Here is a 20615-nt window from a genome sequence, read left to right on the forward strand (position 1 = left end):
TAGAAGTTATTATTTTATTCAACTAACACATCTTGTATCAGGAAGCTCTCATTTCCCATCCACAAAGAGACTTAGTGTTATATTTGCTTATTATTTGTATTCATCCTCACAAAAGAGAATTTATAGCAAGAACATCATCATTTAGGAAGACATAGACATAATTATCCTACCTTCTTATCTTGTTTAAATGGATTGCCAAACGTATGTTGTCTTTTTGGTTGATCTGAATCAATCTCTCGTAGTGGAGAAGCCAACATCTTTAGATATTCTTGATAGTTACCCATTTGTGCAATTGGAACACTATGAAGGGAATCTGTAAAAATCACCAGCAAAGAAATTGATGTTGTTTAATTTAAGTATTTGGTCCTCTTGAGAGAACATGGTCATCATCTGGCTTAGCAATGTGTATCATGGCTACAAATAGTCTAAAATTTCAAATCCAGTATTTAGAATTGAGTATCAATAAGAGCCTAGGTTCCATAGTGTTTGCCTGTCATGCAGAGAGGAAACCTTTGTTAGTGGGTCTTCAACTCTGAGAATTTGATTAAGTATGTAGGATTTGTTCCTTTAAAAGACAATCTATGCATCAAGAGAACCAGCCAGGCTAAAATTGTCTAATTTTAGTGACTAGGTGATCCCATTAAAAATTAACAAAATTCAGTAAAGAGAAATTGTAGTTATAATTCTCCTGGATATTATCTGGCTTATCTAACTTCCATACAAATGAAATATTCTCTATTAATCTTCCCCAAGTCGGCTGTGTAGTATAGTGTCTGGTTGTGTAGGTTCAGAAATCTGACCTAGTTTCTGTCATTTTCCAATTGGCTGAATGTGGGCAAACTAATAAAATGCTCACTCATAGTTTCAGTGGGTATAAAGTGGATATAGAAACAGTATCCCCTGGGGCTGTTAGAGGCTTATTAGAACTGAAGTACAAGGAGATGAAATCCATGGGCCTACAGTATAAAGATGAAGTCATCTCCTCACTCCCCATCATCTCTCTACCGTCAGTATAACTAATATAAGCCAATTTTAAAAAGAACTAAAATAGAGGCTGTGGTGGCACTCCTGTAACCCTAGGAATCTGGTGTCTGACACAGGAAGATCAAGTGTAAAAGGCCTTTCTGGGTTACACAGAGACCATAACTCCAATACAACAGACAGACCTGGGGTTGAACTCTGCAATGCAGCACCAATACATACTATATCCTTTCTTCTATTTCCAACCTCCAGATCTGCTAATCAGACGACCCTCCAAATTCCCTACTGATGACTTGGAGTGGCTAGAAAATCAGGAAATAGTGAGTCCCTTTAAGAGAACAGTGAAATTGCCTTCTGATATTTTTGGGTTTCTTAGAAGAGTTTCCAGACTGCATGAAACACAGATGTATGCTGAAAGCCAAATCACCTGCATTCTGGACCTTTTGGCACAAGGTCAACTTATTTTTCTGTCCTTGCTTTGGGCCAACTTTCCCATCACTGGCACCAAAAACAGTTTAATGGGTACAGAGTATAAACTGATGTAGCTTTTGTTAGGTAATTGGTGTCCTAAAAAGTTCTCATCCAGGTTCCAGTGGCTCATGCCTATAATCCTAGCCACTGAGGAAGCTGAGATCTGAGAATTGCAATCTGAAGCCAGCCTAGGCAGCAAAAAAGTCCGAAGTGGCTCAAGAAAGGCATGGCTCAAGAAAGAAAACTTCAAGCCTCAGTACTGATAGACACAAAAAAGTTTTCAAGTACATAACTCATGTTCTAGAAATTCTACTTCAAGAGTTACATTTCTGAGGTAGGCACCAGTGGCTCACGCCTGTAATCCTAGCTAGTCAGGAGGGTGAGATTTGAGGATCTTGGTTTGAAGACAGTCAGAACAAGAAAATCTGTGAGATTCTTACCTCCAATTAACTACCAAAAAAGGCAAGAAATGGAGCTGTGACTCAAGTGGTGGAGTGCTAACCTTGAGCGAAGAAAAAAAAAAATCCTCAGGAACAGCATCCAGGCCCTGAGTTCAAGCCACAGGACCAACACAGAAAAAAAGTTTTATTTCTCAGAAATACTCTTAAAATAGAAAGAAAGAAAGAAAGAAAGAAAGAAAGAAAGAAAGAAAGAAAGAAAGAAAGAAAGAAAGAAAGAAAGATAGAGTATATACAATCAAGAAATTCATTAAAGTATTGCTTGTTAAACAACAATAACAATAGAAAAGCCAGGCACCAGTAGCTCTTTCCTGTAATCCTAGCTATTCAGGAGACTGAAAACTGAGAATCTTGGTTCAAAATCAGCTGGTTCAGGAAAGTCCATGAGACTTATCTCCAATTAACCACCAAAAAGCTGGAAGTAGAGCTGTGGCTCAAGTGGTTGAGTGCTAGTCTACAGCCAAAATGGCCCAATGACAGTGTCCAGCCCCTGAGTTCAATCCCTAGGTCCAGCACACACACACACACACACACACACACACACACACACACACACAAATCCATAAAAATATATTTTAAAAATTCACTAAAGTACAACTCTCTGGTGTGTGTTGTATTTGCTGATTCATGCACAATTGCCTTAAAACTTGAGAAAAATAAGTGTGACCAAGAAGACATGGGGATCCAATGAAAACAGGCATTCTGAACATTAGAATATTATAATATAACCAACTCATTATGCAACGAGCATTTTCATGTAAGCCATGCTTGCCATTTTTCTGGTGAAAAGTATTCCATTGCTCATTTACCTTGATCTTGTCCAACAATAAATTTGTGTGTTTTCAGCAGATTGGATCTCATTCTGGTTAACTGGTCTAAGAGACTTCTACGTGGAATATCATATGCATTTCTGTATGTCTGAGGTTTCAAATCCTATTTGAAATGAAATAAACCATTTCAATTACTCTCAAGACTTCTTAAAATCTTATTGGAGTGGTGTTTTTCTTTCCTTTCTTTACTTTGGAGTTTCTATTTTCATAAATGTATATAATGTATTTTGATCAATAGAGCAATACTTAATACAACTATCAACAGCAGAATTTTCCCAAAGTGAAATTTCTATTCATTGCTCTGAATTCTAACACACATCCACAAGTTGTTAAAGGCACTGGGGGCAGTTTTTCTAGAAGGATATTTGCAACTCGGAATCCCGAGATTTATACGTGTGGTGGTCTTGCACTGCTTGTCACCTAGATTTAGTCTTCTGGCAGCCATGAAGGTGGGCTGCTGAGATGGATCTACAGGAGAGCGATGGTGACCCTTCACCGAGGGCATCTGGCTGAGAGTCTGATCAGTGCCATAGGGCTGTCCTGTAGCCCTAACTTGGGACCCATCCTCCCAGGCTGCCTGTGCCTGGACTGAGAAGAGCAGGTGGTAGGCCCCAGCCGGCATTGCCTGTGTGGATCTATCTCCTCCAGGAGGAAGGTTGGTGCGAGAGGTGCCCATGGGCCTGGCCTCAACTTGCTCCAAGCTGCACCAATGGCTGAGCCTCTGCAGCCCTGGCCCTCCTCCTCTCACATGCGCTAGGGGAACACTGCAGCCTGGAGGTCCTCCCTCACCACGCAGCTCCCCCTCCCCTTTGCCGTTCACGAATGTCATCCCCAACCATATCTTGTACATTTAATTGTATGTTGTCATGCTGGCAGGACAATTCAAAAATGGCTCCTTTAATACCTTTAACTCCAAAATAAATTTATCATTATTTCAAAACTGAAGAATGTAAGTAATACAAATGCATCAGGTAAGTTCAAACAAATACAGCCCCTTTATGATATAATTTACCTTGTTTAAGAGCCCTACTTGGAAACCGGCCAATTCTTTGGGATTCAATTCTGTCAGTTTCAGTACAGTTTCCCCTGTGATTTCTTTCAATAGTTTTCTAAAATTTTTACTTTGAGCCAAGGGAACACCAACTCCAGATTGATTTTTCACTTTGATACCAATTTCCTGGGGAGGTTTCTTCCCCATTGATGCTAGAATTCGTTCTGACTCTAGTTTGGTCTAAAATGGAAGTATACAGTATGTTATGAGAGTATCTTGTCACATTGTTGTCATTTTATTATTTAAGAAAAATAATACTTTTAGAACAATTTTCACTTGTTAATCATAGAAATACATATTATGCATTTTCCTAGAATTCTCTGTACTACCACAGCAAACACAAAAGGGGCTGAAAAGACAAGTAAATTTTACACAAATTTCTCTTGTCCAGTGTTAAAACTGTGATTGATACATGAAGAGAATGGAAAATGTAGATAAGAATTTCATTCATAGATATTTAAAAGCACATTTTGTTACTGTAAAATCTACCTTAAATCAACATATTCATTTTGGACCCAGACATACAGGTTATTTTGTATGTATACATGCAAAGTAGTGTTAAAATTCAGACTGACATTCCATCTGAAATATTAAACTGTTGATTTTGACTATTGGACTATATAAAGTCATAAAAATAAAGCTTAATTTTATGACTACTACCATGTAAATATTTTGTAAGTTTCTCACTAACTTCGAAAAATCCTCTTAATAGACATTCTTATAACATTAATTAACTTTGTATCAGGGTAGTTGGCAAATTTTGTATCTTAGAAACATCTGAGATACTTCAAGGAATTACTACTGACATGGCTATCAAATTAGTTAATAAATTAATCATTACAGAAATTATGTTTGCAATGATTCTTGGCTGGATTCTACCAGTATCCATTTAGCCCCAAATAATTTTTGATTTCTTATGGTTTGGTTAGACATATTTATTTCCTCTAATTATTGGAATTATATATAGACTTGTGTGTGTGTGTGTGTGTGTGTGTGTGTGTGTGTGTGTGTATGCTCTAAACAATTCTTAAGCCATGAGATACAACACAAGAGCAAACAAAGGGTTTGTTTCTTTAAACAACCTTGAAAGCTCATTTATTAAAAAGCATACAAGTTATGTGCCCCTGAAGATCTCAGAACTTGCATTTTGTTACAACTCTCCTCATTTTTCTTCATGTGGCCATACCCTGCTGACACAGCCTTAAAGGCCTAAGGTAAATATCAAAGAAAAATAATAAATCAATAGACAAATAAATAATCAAATCAAAGCTTTTACAAAAATAAAACCCTACAAGTAGAGAAAAATAGGGATTAGTGAGATACTTGGTTCATCTGAAATCTGGGTTTGACTTTACTTTTTTCCCATATATATATATATATATATATATATATATATATATATATATATATATATACGCATACCAGGTGAATGAGAGCTAGTAAGCTCTAGACCTTATTTAAGATTTCACCCAGCAATCTATATCAGTGTCCCAACTGTGGAGTCCTTTATGTCCTTTAGCAATACCTAACACTTTTACTACTCTTGGTTTCCTAAAGGCCAAATTTCTAAACATAGCCAACTTGAAATACCATGCTCACTGATTTTATGCGACTGTTGTTCCCTATCTATGAATACATTTGTGCATAAAAGAATAAAGTTGGTGCATTAATTTGTCACACAATACAATTTTATGGTAGTAGTTTCCCAAACATTTGCATACTACAAGAATGGGCTTGGTAGAGGTGAAAAGTATGATAAGGATGGGTGAGTGGAGGATGAGGTACTAATAGAGAGGGGCCGGCAAGGGACAAGGTGAATAATGGTGAATGAGGTGGGGTATAAAGGTACAGATGAGGGCAAGAAGAGAGGAGGCCGAACCTCACTCTCTGGGTCCCTTTGGGGCTTATTACCCTCCAAGTTGAGGAAACACTGGTCTCAACACCTCCCACCCCCCAGGGAAAAGCAAATATCTATTTACCCAAGGGCTAGCATATGAATGTAGGTCTTTCACTGGTACTTGAAAATAAATTTCACACAAGCCCTTTAATCATACCAGGCTAGTAGGTCAGTTTGCTGACCTACAAAAGGGATTTGAAGAGAAACTAGGTTGAGGACAGACAAAAATGTGACCCATGAGAGAATTCTATTAAGCCTCTGCCCCTCTTAGGCCACAAATATCAGCCAGTTGTGGGCAGGGCAAACTGCAGGCAGAAGGAGAGATGGCACAGTATCAAATGATACTGACAGACCCTCAACTGCAGTTTAATGGTGAAGCTAGAAGTCATAGAGAATCACATTATTACTAATCCATAAAGTGTAGAGATATATACACATTTAATTTGAAAAATTACAATTACACTAAAGAATAAGGAAATGCACTTCTGAGGGCAAAGGAGTTTTGTTTGTTTGTTTTTACCAATACTACCTGTTGGCTGAGTTTTTTAAGGTAAGAGATAACACTGTAACTAAGTCCACAATCTAAATTATCTGATATCAGATTTGGAGCTCCCATCATCCTTAGTGCTTTCTTTAATGGCTATAAGGAAACAAAATACACAACAGTAAGAATAGAATAAATCTTAAAATACTCAAAGTTCAGTTATAAGGGGCAAAGGGACATGATTCATTTCTTAGAAGTCAAGGTGCTGCACATAAAACCAAACATGGAACATTAAAAAGTGGCAATGAAAATAGTAGAGAAGTAGCAGAACGTAAAAAAAAAAATCAGAAGACAGTGGAAAAGAAAAGCATGTAACAGCAAATTCAAACAAGTAAATTGCTTTCAGTCTTAATCCCCAATTGACAAGATTATTTCAAATTGTGTTTTGTTGTGTATCCTATTCCTGCCATGATAAAATACCAACACACCCCAATTTCTCCTCTAGTAACACCATTGAGCCCATGGAAGATTCTGCCTTTTGCTTTGTGAAACTTGGCATTTAATTACAACCTCAATCTCTGAAAAGACTGATAATCTTGACTCAGGCTTTATTATCAATTCACAAGTATCATAAATACGTTTCTACAACTATTAAAAGTAAAATGAGTCCAAATAACATTTTAGTCTTTTTGGATTTCCCCCAGTCCCAATGCTTCCATTTCATGATGTATTTAGAACAGATTTAACAAGTACTTAAGAACTACAATATCATTAGAATTTTGTTTACTGAGGAAAATCTATTGACAATGTCTAGAGTTAAAAAGGGAGGTGGGTGTAACACACAAATTGAGACCTATTTATTCTCAAATTCTCAACTTACAATTTCATAAGATTAATTTTAATAAGCAAAACATGATGAGTTTTATAAGAATAACCATGGCAGTTAAAAAAAAGAAAATTGAGAAAACGGCTTTTGTGTTGTCATAATATCTATAAACTTTTATACATGGCTTGAGAAGACAGTGACAACACAAATGTCTGTAAAATAAAAATATAACTATCCTGTTGCAAGAGAAAAGCTTTTGATTCATTTTTTATAACAAGAATAATCATTGGCACAGTACATATATACACATAAATACATACTAATAAGTAGTATGGAGGCACGGTTTTTAAGTAGCTGTCAAAAGCCTGTCGCCACTTCAGATTTGGCTTAAATTTGTGAACTTTAAACAATTCATCTGTAACAGAAAATCAAATAAACCATTACATTATTCTAGCTTTAAATTCCAAGATCTAAATCAAACTACTCACATCTATAAATCTCAGGCTTTATTTACATTACATCAACATTTTATTGTTTATTTGTCTTTCTTGGTAGCAGTAAATTACCAAAATTACATTCAGGTGGTCTTTGGCTCACAACAGTCCAACTTATTACTTTTCTGCTTTCTCATAGAAAGTGATGTACATTCAGTCAAAAACAAACTTTAAATTCTGAAATGCCTCCTTTTCCCAATCTAGTGATACGTAGCAGTGTACTTTCTCCTACGGGTAGGTGGCAGTAGTGAGGTGTACGCCCAGATAACCCTGCAAGCTATGAAGCTAGCTGTGAAAGGGTGCAGTTTTTTGGTTTTTTACTTATATTAGGTTTATCAGACTTAACCTGATGTCATCTGTGTTGTACCTTTCTACAAAATCAAATAAAATTTTAAGTTATATATTCTTCCATCTGCAAAGCTACATAAAACCCAACAATTAGCAATGACACTAGGGGCTGGGAAGGTGGCTCAGTGGTAGAGCGCTTGCCTTGCATGCCTGAGGCCCTGGGTTCCATTCCTCAGCACCACATAAGCAAAAAGAAAAAAGCTGGAAGTGGCGCTGTGGCTCAAGTGGTAGAGCGCTAGCCTTGAGCTGAAGAGCTGAGGGACAGCGCCCAGGCCCAGAATTCAGGCCCCATGACCGGACCCAAAAAAAAAAAAATATTCCATTAGCAATGACACTGTAGTACTTTTCATCAGAAGAGACACCAATTGTCACTGATACTGCAACATTTCTTACATTTAAACCTAGGGACAGTTATCATTTCTGCTGAAAGGTTAGGGCAAAGGGACATAACAAAGTGTATGAAATTTTTTTTTTTAAAAAAAGCTAAATCTCTAATTTCTAGGCAATGAAGGGGCACGCTCTAATTACATTTGGATTCTCCTTAATTTGCTCATACTTTGTTTAGCCAAAATTCCTGCCTATTTCATTTCTTTGATTTTGTGTTTGAGCAATTTGAGCTAGATTTTGCATAACTCAAACATAAGTCATTAGGTATTGGATAACAGTAAAAGCATGTAGAGATGGTAGGCTGAAGTTTAAAATTCTGTATAGATAAACATGTTTCTTCAAATACCAGGTTTCGTCAATATACTTGAAGATATTTACCTTAAATAGGAAGGCCATTTTCTATCTTTTTGCATTTAAACTTTAATTAATTTAGCAATCTAAATACATTAAATAGGAAGTGGAGCTGTGGCTCAGGTGTAGAACACTAGCCATGAGTGAAAATGCTCAGGGACAGCGCCCAAACCCTGAGTTCAAGCCCCACATCTGTTCCAGAAACATTTTTAGCTATATAAATACATTAATTTTCCTGCATGAAAATTTCCCAAAGAATTCATTTGGTTCATCTTATTATGCTCTTCCAAGTGTAAGAAAATATTAATAATTCAAAATTGTTATCCTGGCCATCATCAGAGTTCTGCCACAATACTATAAATACCAAAGACAGTATAAATTCACCCTGTTTCTTTCTCTCTCTCTCTCTTTTTTTTGTTGGTCATTGGGCTTGAACTCTGGGCCTGAGCTCTGTCCCTCAGCTCTTCAGCTCAAGGCTAGCCTCTAACACTTGAGCAACAGCACCACTTCCAGTTTTCTGGTGGTTAATTGGAGATAAGAGTTTCACAGACTTTCCTGCCTCGGCTGGCTTTGAACCATGATCCTCAGATCTCAGCCTGCTAAGTAACTAGGATTACAGGCATGAACCACCAGCGCAGGGGAACCCTCTGTTTCTTAAAGTTTTACAAATTAATATTTACTTCCAGAGATGAAGCCATATATAAGTTCTCTATAAATAGTGCTATTCTTTGGAATTTTGAATTAGTTAAGCAAAGCAACGATGTATTTTCCTTCTTTTACTGCAATAATAAATTATTCAGTCCTATTGGAATACAATTAGATGAATTAGAGTCATAGAATGTAAGTTCTTGGATCTTTAGATTTTTTTTCTTCGAAGGATGAAAACAAAAGAGATCTGAAGAGATCTTCAGTTCATTGCAGCATACAGGTCCTTTATAGACCATTTGAATCTTGAGAAGAAATGAGATTCTGGGGAAATATCCTTCTACAACTGTGCCTATATGGATTTTTGGAAACTGTCAAATGTAAATACTGAAAACGTTTTTAGATATAAATGCATTTGTAACCACAGTTAATAATACTCCTAATATTTCTATGTCAAGTGCTGTGATTTTTACTATGAGCTTTCTGACTCATAATAAGAGAAACTTAAATAAAGTTGGATGCTAGTGGTTCATGCCAATAACCTTAGCTACTCAGGATGCTGACATATGGAGGATGGTGGTTCAAAGCCAATGTAGGCACACAAATCTGAGAGACTCATCTCCAGTTAACCAGTAAAAGCTTGAAAGTGGAGACATGGCTGAAGTTGTGGTGTGCAAGCTATGAGCAAAATAAGAAGGCAAGAGTGCAAGGCAGTATGTCAAACTATAATGCTTGATAAGAAATGTACTCACTATCTTGCCCATGTAATTGTAACCCCTCTGTACAGTATTTTCACAATAAAAAAAAAGAATACTCCAGTTTCAAAGCAGGTGCTCAACTGAGGATTGAAACCTTTGATTTTATAATACCTATAAATATGTGAACAAAACAGTGGAAAGTTAACAGATAAATTGTCAAAACATGTATTTATATATGGGTAATGTACAAAGAGGAGAAATCCTAAAGTAGAAGACGAGAAAGATTAAATGTGTTAAAGACACTGGAAATGCTGACATAAAATACAATAAAATGAATAAAGCTATTTATCAAAATGATAAAACAATTTATCAAAAAAAGACATCTTCACTCCCATAATAGCCAAAACATGGAAAAAAGCAGTGTCCCATCAACTGATGAATGGATAGAGAAACTCAAGTGTATGATGTTAAGTAAAATAAGCCAGAGGCACAATAAGCCAAGCACTGAATGATCTCATTCATAAGTGAACTCTACAAAAGTTGACTTCATGGAAGTTGAGATGAAGAATGATGGTTATCAGAAACTAGGGAAGATAAAAGGGAGGGAGCAATGTGGGAAGGTTAATAAATAAGTACTAAGTCATAGACAAACAGGATTAAGAAATTCTGGTATGCTATTACACTATATCATAAGGAGAATAACTACAATGTATTATGTACTTAGAAAAATGAGCATATTTTGAATGGTTTTTACTATAAATAAATAATCAATGTTCAAGGAGATGGATATAAGTGCCCTGATTTAAACATTAGAATATATGTATATGAATGGTAATATCACAATATCCCATGTCTATATATATATATATATATATATATATATATAGAAAGCTGTATATATGTAGATGTGTATATGTGTGTAAATGTATATGTGTAATTTTATGTATTAGTTTAAAACACATTAAAAGTAAAACTAAGAGCCAGGCAATAGTGGCGCATGCCTGTAATCATAGTTACTCAGAAAGCTGAGATCTGAGGATTGCAGTTTGAAGCTAGCCTGGGCAAGAAAGTCCATGAGACTCTTATCTCCAGTTAATCAGCAGAAGCCAGAAGTGGAGCTAGGGATGAAGTAGCAGAGCACTAGCCTTGAACACAAAAGCTCAGGGACAGTGCTGTGACCCTGAATTCAAGCCCCAGGACCAGCATAAGTAAGTAAGTAAGTAAGTAAGTAAGTAAGGTTGTCAGGCTACAGTGGCACATGCTTGTAATCCTAGTTTCTCAGGAGGCTGAGATCTGAGGATCACAGTTCAAAGCCACTCAAGGCAGGAAAGTTGTTCAGATTCATATCTGGACAGTGTTCTGGCCCTGAGTTCAAGACCTAGGACCAGCACAAAAAGACAAACTAAAATAAAAATATTATGAATGAGAAAACTGTATAGATTATATGCAAATGATATATTATTTCATATTAATAAGCATGCATAGATTTTAGTATGGGGATTGCTGGAAGCAAATCTTTGTGGGTACTGAAGGATAATTTTATTACTCTGATGCAGAGGGAAAACAATTTAAAAACCATAGACTAATATATTTCATGAAATAACATATTTAACCAAATATTACCAAATAAAGCTAAACAAAGTTATCAAAGCTTTATACATTAGGATCCTGTGAGGTTTATTTCAAGGATACAAAGCTCGTCTAATACCTGAGAAACTAATCTAGGTAATCAATACATCAACAGGCTAAGAAATAAAAATTATGTGGTTATATTGACTGGTGCAGATAAAATATTTGATGAATTTCAACACTTATTCATGATTTTTTTAATTCAAAAAATATGACTTGAGGCAGGCATGGTGGCACATGCCAATAATCCTTACTTCACAGGAGGCAGAAGTTGGTATAATCAGGGTTTGAGGCCAGCCAGGAAAAAAAAAAACAACAACTTTATGAGACTCCATCTCAACCAACAGTTGGGCATGGTAGCACATGCCTGTCATCCCAGCTACACAGGAAACTGGCAGATACTGTGGTTCCAAGCCAGTTCTAGCAAAAAGGTTCGCAAGATCCCTATCTCAACAGAAAAGGCTAAGCATGGTGGCATGTCCCTGTCATGTCAGTCGGAAGTCTAAGTAGAAAGATCACAGTAAACATAGTTGTGCTGGTAGCTTTAGTGTGGTCTTTCTACTTAGACTTCCAACTGACATGACAGTTTATTGCAGCATTATTTACCATAGCTAAGATATGGAACCAACCCAGATGCCCCTCAGTAGATGAATGGATCAAGAAAATGTGGTATATATACACAATGGAATTCTATGCCTCCATCAGAAAGAATGACATTTCCCCATTTGTTAGGAAATGGAAAGGTTTGGAAAAAATTATATTAAGTGAAGTAAGCCAGGCCCAAAGAAGCATAGGTCCCATGGTTTCCCTTATTTGCAATATCTAGTATAGGTATGAGTCAAGCGGAAAAGGTCAGATAATGTGATGTTAGGAAAATGAACCCTTAAATATGTATTTTAATGTTTTCGTTTCTTTCATGCATGTGTTTCTAACGCATTTATAAGATTATTTCTTTGTTGCTTTGTATGTCCCTCCCCCACAGTGTAACCCCCGCTTTCACTATATTTGATGTCAGTATAACATGTGGAGGAGATGGGGACAAACAAGTCGTTTAAGGATTCAGGTAGACCTGTTGCAACAATGAGAAGTACAAAATGTCATGTCAAAACCAGCTTTACAATGTCGGTGTGGGGGGGGGAGGGGGGTATAATTGGGTGGGGGGAGGGGGGAGGCTGGGAAGGGAGGTGAAGGGTAAACAAAGGAGGAGGCTGCAATGCTTGGTAAGAAATGTATGCATTATCCTGCCCATGTAATTGTAGCCCCTCTGTACAGTATGTTCACAAATAAAATAAAATAATATTAAAAAAAAAAAAAGAAAGATCACAGTTTAGGCCAGACGGGGCATAAACTAACCAGAGAAAAAAGGATTAGATATATGGCTCATGCAGTAGAGAATCTACCTAGCAAATGTGAGACCCTAAATTCAAGCCCTTGTACAGGAAAGAAATATACACACACACACACACACACACACACACACACACACACACACACACACACACACACACACACACACACACACACACACACACACACACACACACACACACACACACACACACACAGGCTAGATAAAATAGTGTGTGCCTGTGATCCCAGCTATTCTGAAAGTGTAAGTAGGATAGATGATCACAATTCAGGTCAGTTTGGTCAAAAAGGCTGAATTTTTGTTGTTGCTCAGGGGCTTAAACTTGGGACCTGGGAGCTGTCCCTGAGCTCTTTTGCTGAAGGCTGGTTTTGAACCATAATCCTCAGATCTCAGCCTCCTGAGTAGTTAGGATGACAGACATGAGCCATTGGCACCCGATAAAGCTAAAATATTTAAAAAAAAAACAACATCCTGGATGAATTTCTAGAAAATTATTCTGGGCAAAAAGAGCAAGTCTTAAATGGTTACATACTGATTCTATTTATATAATAATCTTGATATGATAAAAATATAGAAATGTGTTTCTGGGTCTCTATTAAGAAAATTTCGGCCTGTAGAAAGGTTGGACAAATGGGATAGCATGAAATTGCAGAGCTTTTGCATGGCAAAGGACATAGCTAGCAAGAACAATAAAAAGCCCACGGATTGGGAGAAGATCTTCACTAGCCATACAACAGACAAGGGTCTCATATCTAAAATATACTTGGAACTCAAAAAATTAAATCCCCCAACAACAAATCCTCAAAGAAACAACTGCCCAATAAATCAGTGTGCTAAAGACTTAAAGAGAAATTTCTCTGAAGAGGAAAGAAGGATGGCCAATAGACACATGAAGAAATGCTCAACCTCCCTAAGCCATAAAAGAAATGCAAGTCAAAACAACATTGAGATATCACCTCACCCCAGGTAGAATGGCTATAATCAAGAACTCTAATAACAACAGATGCTGGAGGGGATGTGGACAGAAGGGAACTTACTGCATTGTTGGTGGGAGTGTAAACTTGTTCAACCACTTTGGAATGTAGTATGGAGGTTCCTCAAAAGACTCCACATAGAGCTCCCCTATGACCTAACAATCCCACTTTTGGGCATTTACCCAAATGATCACAAACAAGACCACACTAAAGCTACCAGCACAACAATGTTTATTACATCATTATTTACCATAGCTAAGATATGGAACCAACCCAGATGGCCCTCAGTACATGAATGGATCAAGAAAATGTGGTATATATATACAATGGAATTCTATGCCTCCATCAGAAAGAATTACATTGCCCCATTTGTTAGGAAATGGAAAGACTTGGAAACAATTATATTAAGTGAAGTAAGCCAGGCCCAAAGAAACATAGGTCCCATGGTTTCCCTTATTTGCAATAACTAGTATATGTCTGAGACAAGCAGTAAAGGTCAGATGAGTTGATGTTAGGTGAAATGTATCCCAAAATAAGTATTCAAATGTTTTTTCTTTCTTGCTATTGTTTCTAACATATTTATAAGATGATTTCTTTGTTGCTTTGTATGTCCCTCCCCCACAATATAACCCCTGCTTTCACTGTTTATGATGTTGGTATAATTTGTGGAAGGGAAGGGAAAAAACAAATCATTTAAATAGGGATACAGGTGGACCCATTGCAACAATGAGATGTACGAGTCATTATGTCAAAAAATGAACTATACAACTTTGGCCGGGGGCGGGGGGGTGGGGGGGAGGAAGATAGGAAGGGATGGGAAGGGGAAACAAAGGAGGAGGCAACAATGCTTGATAAGAAATGTACTCATTACCTTGTCCATGTAATTGTAACCCCTCTGTATGGTATTTTCACAATTAAAATGTAAACCTGATGTCTTAAGAGCATTTTAAAATTCAAGGGACAAAGGGCAACACTCCCATAAAGTTCTAATTCCTGAGGGAAGGCATTAAATTTCTAGAAAGTTAACTGCACCAAACCTCTATAGGGAGGACCAAAATTGATCTATGAAAAAGCCAAGTATAAGAACAAGAGAAGAATCACACACCAGAGGTTAAGCGTGTCTTTTGTTTGATGTACAAACAATAAAAATAAGTACAAAAATAGGTAAATTGTATAGTTCCTAATCAGTTGTTATGCTTTTATGTATTCTACTATCAAATATCTTTAGATTATGTTTGAACTGCTAAATCCATTATTTGCTTTTTGTCATAATCAAATGGCACACATTTTACTCACCTAAAAGAGGAAGTAACACTGGGTAATTGTAAGGCATCACAAAAAGGTTTACACAAGTTAAAGTTGTACTGGCTTTTAAATAACCAAATGGATATCCAAGTTCATTATATTTTCCACTACTAGCCACAAATACCTAGAAAGCCAGGAAGTAACATGTAGATACAGTAATGATTTTATGTGAAATCAGAATCACACTATCATTCTATAGTAACGTTTTTGGCACAATTTAACTGCAATTTAAAAAATAAGAACAGTGGTAAATATTATTTGAACAGTAAGTATGATTTGCTTACATTTTAATTTTTCCATATTAAAAAAGAAATTGCATAAACCACAGGTAACATCAACAGTACTAAAATATATAATTGGTTAGAACAGTGGAAAACAAGTTTATAATACCATTAAATGATACCAACCATTAAAACAAATTAGCTTCTCAAAGGAACAAGGGGTGGCTCATGCCTGTAATCGTAGCTACTCAAGAGTTTGAGATCTAAGGATCACAGTATAAAGCCAGCCTAGGCAGTAACATTTGTGAGACACTTATCTTCAATGAACTACCAGAAAACCAAAAGTGGCAGTGTAGCTAAAAGTGGTAGAGTGCTAGATTTGAGCAAAAGAGCTCAGGCACAATGCCCAGGCCCTGAGCTCAAGCCCCACCACCCATCAAAAAAGAAAAAGAAGAAGAAGAGGAGGAGGAGGAGGAGGAGGAGGAGGAGGAGGAGGAAGAAGAAGAAGAAGAAGGGCTCAGCATAAACTTAGGAAAACATAATTACAGAAGCAAAGACCATTTAACAGATTATGTCATCAGGCATCATTTGTACTTATGTCTCACTAGATTTCCCCTTGTTTTCCCATTCTCCTTCCTGTTTATTAATTTTCCACTAAATAAATATTTACTGAACAATGTATATGTCAAAAACTATAGTAAATTATTTAATTTTTTTGCAGTATTACGGTTTCAATTCAGGACTTCATCCTTGGTAGGCAGGTTCTCTACCACTTGAACCATACCTCTATGCCAACAAACTATTCATTTTTTCCAGGTGTGAGGCCTGAAGTAGGGGCCTGGGCACAGTCTCTGAGCTCTTTTGCTCAAGGCTAGAGATCTACCACTTTGAGCCACAGCTCTACTTCTGATTTTTGAGTGGTTAATTGAAGATAAGAGTCTCACAGGGACTTTTCTACTCCAGCTGTCTTTGAACAATGATCCTCAGATTTCAGCCTCCTATGAGTAGCTAGGATTACAGGCATAAGCCACCTGTGCCCAGATTCTAACAAACTATTCTGAAGTAGCAAGTAGATGCTTTAGTTCCATTTGGAAGATTTTTTTGTAGGGCACATTGGTATAGCAAAGAGTATTTTCTTAGTCCTATTGCCATTCCTGAATTTATATATGTGAATGTATGTGTGTGAATATACATGTGTTTGAAAACATAGTATATATGTATATATGGAGGTGTATACACATAACCCTATCCCTCACACATACATATAATATACTCAGTGCTACACTGATCTACTCTGCTGGAGTTCACCAGTCACCATGTTTTCTTTGTTTTCCATATTGACACTCGTTGATCCAAATTAGAACAGCAGTATATTTTTGGAGACATAGATTTTTATTTTTTCAAAGTCCTCTGGCAGGACTACTTAAAATAAAAGTTGAATTCAGTGTTTAATGACATTCATTTTAATTTGCTAGTTCTTGGTCTCATCAATATCACAAAATTCTTTTTATATTTAGTTATTATTAAGAATGAAATTTTCTATATAATATATTATATATATTACTCTATAAAACATGACTCTACTAGACTTTGAGTTGCCTTTTCAATCGTCTCTAGCGGTATCTGGTTTTGAACTCAGAGCCTTGGGCTTGCTAAAGTAGGCACTCTACTGTTTGAACTACTCCATGGGCCTTTTAGCATACTTGAACAATTAAGGCATATTCCAAACAGCTAGTAACAATAATCTGTCAATTTTAGGATGGCTAATTATAAAAGTCTTCCTTGTATTAATAGAACCTAACAATTACTAAATGATATTTGGTCTTGGAGATTAGAAACAGAATAAACATTCTTTCTGTTGTATCCAAATAAAAAAGCTTTGACTGCCATGTCTGGATGTTTATAAATCAAACTCCACATTAGCCAATCAACAAGTCCTCTTAGCTGAATCTTATGACATCTCTGCATCTGCCTCCTCCAGGTAAAATCCCACTACGTGTATCAGCATAGTTCATACTATAGAAAGAACAATTTTATTGTACTACACTAATACAGAAGTTAGTCTGAGGGCTTATAGTTCCTTGCCCAACATATTTTCAACTTCCAATCTGTCAAGTTTAAAGTAACTCCTGAGACCCTTCTTCATCTGCAGAAGCTGTATCTAAATAAAATTATATCCTTTGGTTAAGGATTGGTGTTTGTCTGTTTGCTTTTGTTGGTCATGAGGCTTGAACCTGGCCTGGGTGCTGTCCCTGAGTTCTTTCACTCAAGACTAGTGCTCTACCACTCTGAGCCACAGCTGGAGTTTCAGTTTTACTGGTGGTTAATTGGAGATAAGAGTCTCACAGACTTTCAAGTCCTGTCTGGCTTTGAAACATGATCCTCAGATCTCAGCCTCCTCAGTAGCTAGAATTACAGGCATGAGTTACCAGCACTGGCACTGGTTAAGGATTCTTAACCTGTGGTCCATGGATAAGTTTTAGGTAGTCCTTGTAAATCCTCTAAGGCAATGTATAGTAGGTTAATTATTCATATAAATATAAAATTACTTATTGCTTGTTTGATAGCATTTATAAGAAAAATACATGGTCTACCTTTGTAGATTAACCTTTGATACTGCTTAAAAACAATTCCCAGATCCCAAGTAGTTACAAACATTTGGTTAATAAATAGGGAAGGATAAGTACCTGCCAACAGGTATGGGGAGACTTTCTCTCCAGAATGTACTGAGTTAAGGGAGAAGGTTCAAGTTCATATTTATCGAAGGGCAATTTGTCTATTACAAGTGGCTCACAATCCACACAGGAGAACCTCACAATTGGATGAGAGGTTCGTGGAGGCTAAGAAAAAAAAAAAGAGAGGAAAAGTATGATTATCAAGCAAACTTACATTCTGACAGTTCCTTCAGTCCTTCTATACATTGCCAAACCATCACTAAGGTATAGACTAGTATTTTGAGTTACTGCATCTCTAGAAAGCATCCATGAGATTGTTTGGGGGATGTAAGTTCAGGTTCTTCAGATCAGACACATCCATCCCAGGGGACCACACAGAGGCAGGTACATGGCCTCTGTCATCATCCAGGTAGCAGGAGGGTCTGGGGGATAGGAAGTGAGGCAGATGGGAGTTCAGGTGGTCTGGGCGGAGAGAGGGAGGGGCCAGCTGTATGGAGGGAACTCCAGGAATGGGAGGGGGCCCAGGTGTGGGTGCAGCTGAGGACCAAATGTGAACATAATACTAACATTTCATCTATACCATCTACTTAGCATTGGGAAGAGGACCAGTAAATTACAACACTCGTAACTAGAATTTCAAAAAAGAACTGCTCTGAATATGTTGATGAAGTCATAGAATGATGATCAGGTTGATGATCTACATGATGAACTCCAGATTTCAGATTGTCTTTGCAACCTCCAAGCACTGCCTGCACTTCTTTTCTATGTATCACAAAGCTAGATAATCCAGGTACTGCTGCGGAAGAAGACTCTTGAAACTTTCTAATGCGGTGACAATAGAGCTTGAGCCACTAATAAGCAAGATGAAAACAAGTAAAGGTATAAAAAGGGCAAGACACAGACTGATAATAAGCCATTCATAAGTCCAGGGCCTAGATAGAGTTTTATGACATTGCATATACCCACATGCTTGGCCTGAATAGCTGGTGGTAAGGATGCTTTGGTGGGGTTGCAAAGGTTTGTATGCCTGGGACACCACCATAGTTTAATGGAAAAGCCACTGTATTGCATTTTTAGCTTTGTGATTGGAAAGCAACAGAGAAAGGCAGTCAGCAAAAGATGACAGATCTAGGAGATGAATAATGAATACCACAAAATACCTTTGCATCCTTTTTTCCAGTGCTAGAGATGGAAATTAGGGCCTTGCAGATACTAGGCAAGCATTCTTACCACTGAGCTATATTCCATCTCTCTCTGCATCCTTTATTAAAGGAAAAACACATCTATTTGTCTTTGTCATTTCAAAACCTACAAGACTGTTTTTAGTGATATTTAGGTTTAGAATCAGGGCTTAAAGTGTGCTAGATAGGAACTCTACCTCTTAAAGCACAACACCAGCAAAACTTACATGATGTCTGAGGGTTGAGAAAATTAGCTCTCAAATGTGTTGTGTGTGTGTGTGTGTGTGTGTGTGTGTGTGTGTGTGTGTGTGCGCACACATGCATGTGCGTGCTTCAGTTTTGTTTTAATTTTATAGTATTTTTACTTCATTATTATAAGCTTTTAAAGAAGGACTTGGATCAGGTATGGTGGTTTCATACCTGTATAACTACTTGAGAGACAGAGATCAAGAAAATCATGCTTCTAAGCTAGTCCAGGCAGAAAGTTAGTAGCATCCTCATCTACAAACAAGCTGGATGCCCTCACCCACAACAAAGGGTTGGAAGGGCTCTTTGGTTCTTACATTCTAGACTTCTAAGGACATTCCTGTAAAAAAAAATTTCAAAAAGCTAAAAACACTGGAGAAAATGGTGTTTACTGTGGAAATTTCTAGAAATTAAAATATAGATTAACAGAAAAAATGTTACACTAGAGGAACAGTGATATGTTTGTGACCCCAACCCCTGCACCAGCCCACACATAAGGGATTAATTAGGCCTTCACTAGCTCCTGAATAAACAATTCATCTGTTACTAGGAGCAGTAACCATGAAGTGGCGCTGTGGAACAAAATGGCAGAATGCCAGCCTTGAGCAGAAAAGTTACGCCCTGAGTTCAAGGGCCATGACTGACAAAATATGCAGTGACCAAAAAAACCCAAGTCTTTACTGAGATTATTTTTTAAATATTTCTTAGTTAACTATATTTGAAAATTGAACTGCAACAGAAAATTATTGATTAAAACAGATGAAAAATATGTCCACCAGATTCCATTGGTGTCTAAGGACTCCATAGGAGGAGAGATATTTTGAATCTGTTTCTAGAGCCTATACAAGGTATTAACTAGGAGCAAATTCCCTGAGCATGAAAATCAATGCTGGTACTTTTTAAACAAACAGAACAAGTCTGAATTCTGAAATGAAAACCAAATCACAGATTATGACAGCACTGAAAATACCTATGCATGAACATCTAAGTGGTAAAAGCAACTTAAAGAATAAAAAGTGCCCTAACATAAAGGAAGTCTTCTTCCATTACTTCAAGGCACAAGCTAGAGTTCCAGTAGCAAATGAAAGGTACAG

At 37.0% G+C, this 20615-nt stretch overlaps 1 protein-coding gene across 3 annotated transcripts in view; it reads right to left on the bottom strand.

Moving 5' to 3' along the window:
* Ints6l (integrator complex subunit 6 like) overlaps positions 1 to 20615 on the bottom strand; it is a 55440-nt gene that overhangs the window by 7637 nt on the left and 27188 nt on the right. For 2 of the 3 annotated variants that reach the window (XM_070039668.1, XM_070039669.1), the window contains exons 9-15: positions 18107 to 18259; positions 15190 to 15322; positions 7319 to 7413; positions 6218 to 6328; positions 3753 to 3971; positions 2720 to 2843; positions 171 to 313 (exon numbers count right to left, since the gene is read on the bottom strand). In XM_070039668.1, the coding sequence (XP_069895769.1) occupies positions 171 to 313; positions 2720 to 2843; positions 3753 to 3971; positions 6218 to 6328; positions 7319 to 7413; positions 15190 to 15322; positions 18107 to 18259 (978 nt within the window). The remainder of the gene's footprint in view (positions 1 to 170; positions 314 to 2719; positions 2844 to 3752; positions 3972 to 6217; positions 6329 to 7318; positions 7414 to 15189; positions 15323 to 18106; positions 18260 to 20615) is intronic. The other variant, XM_070039670.1, reaches the window with a different exon arrangement.

This window comes from Dipodomys merriami, unplaced genomic scaffold, assembly GCF_024711535.1.
Source record: "Dipodomys merriami isolate MVZ:Mamm:240054 unplaced genomic scaffold, mDipMer1.0.p SCAF_3, whole genome shotgun sequence".
In the NCBI taxonomy this organism is placed as follows: domain Eukaryota; kingdom Metazoa; phylum Chordata; class Mammalia; order Rodentia; family Heteromyidae; genus Dipodomys; species Dipodomys merriami.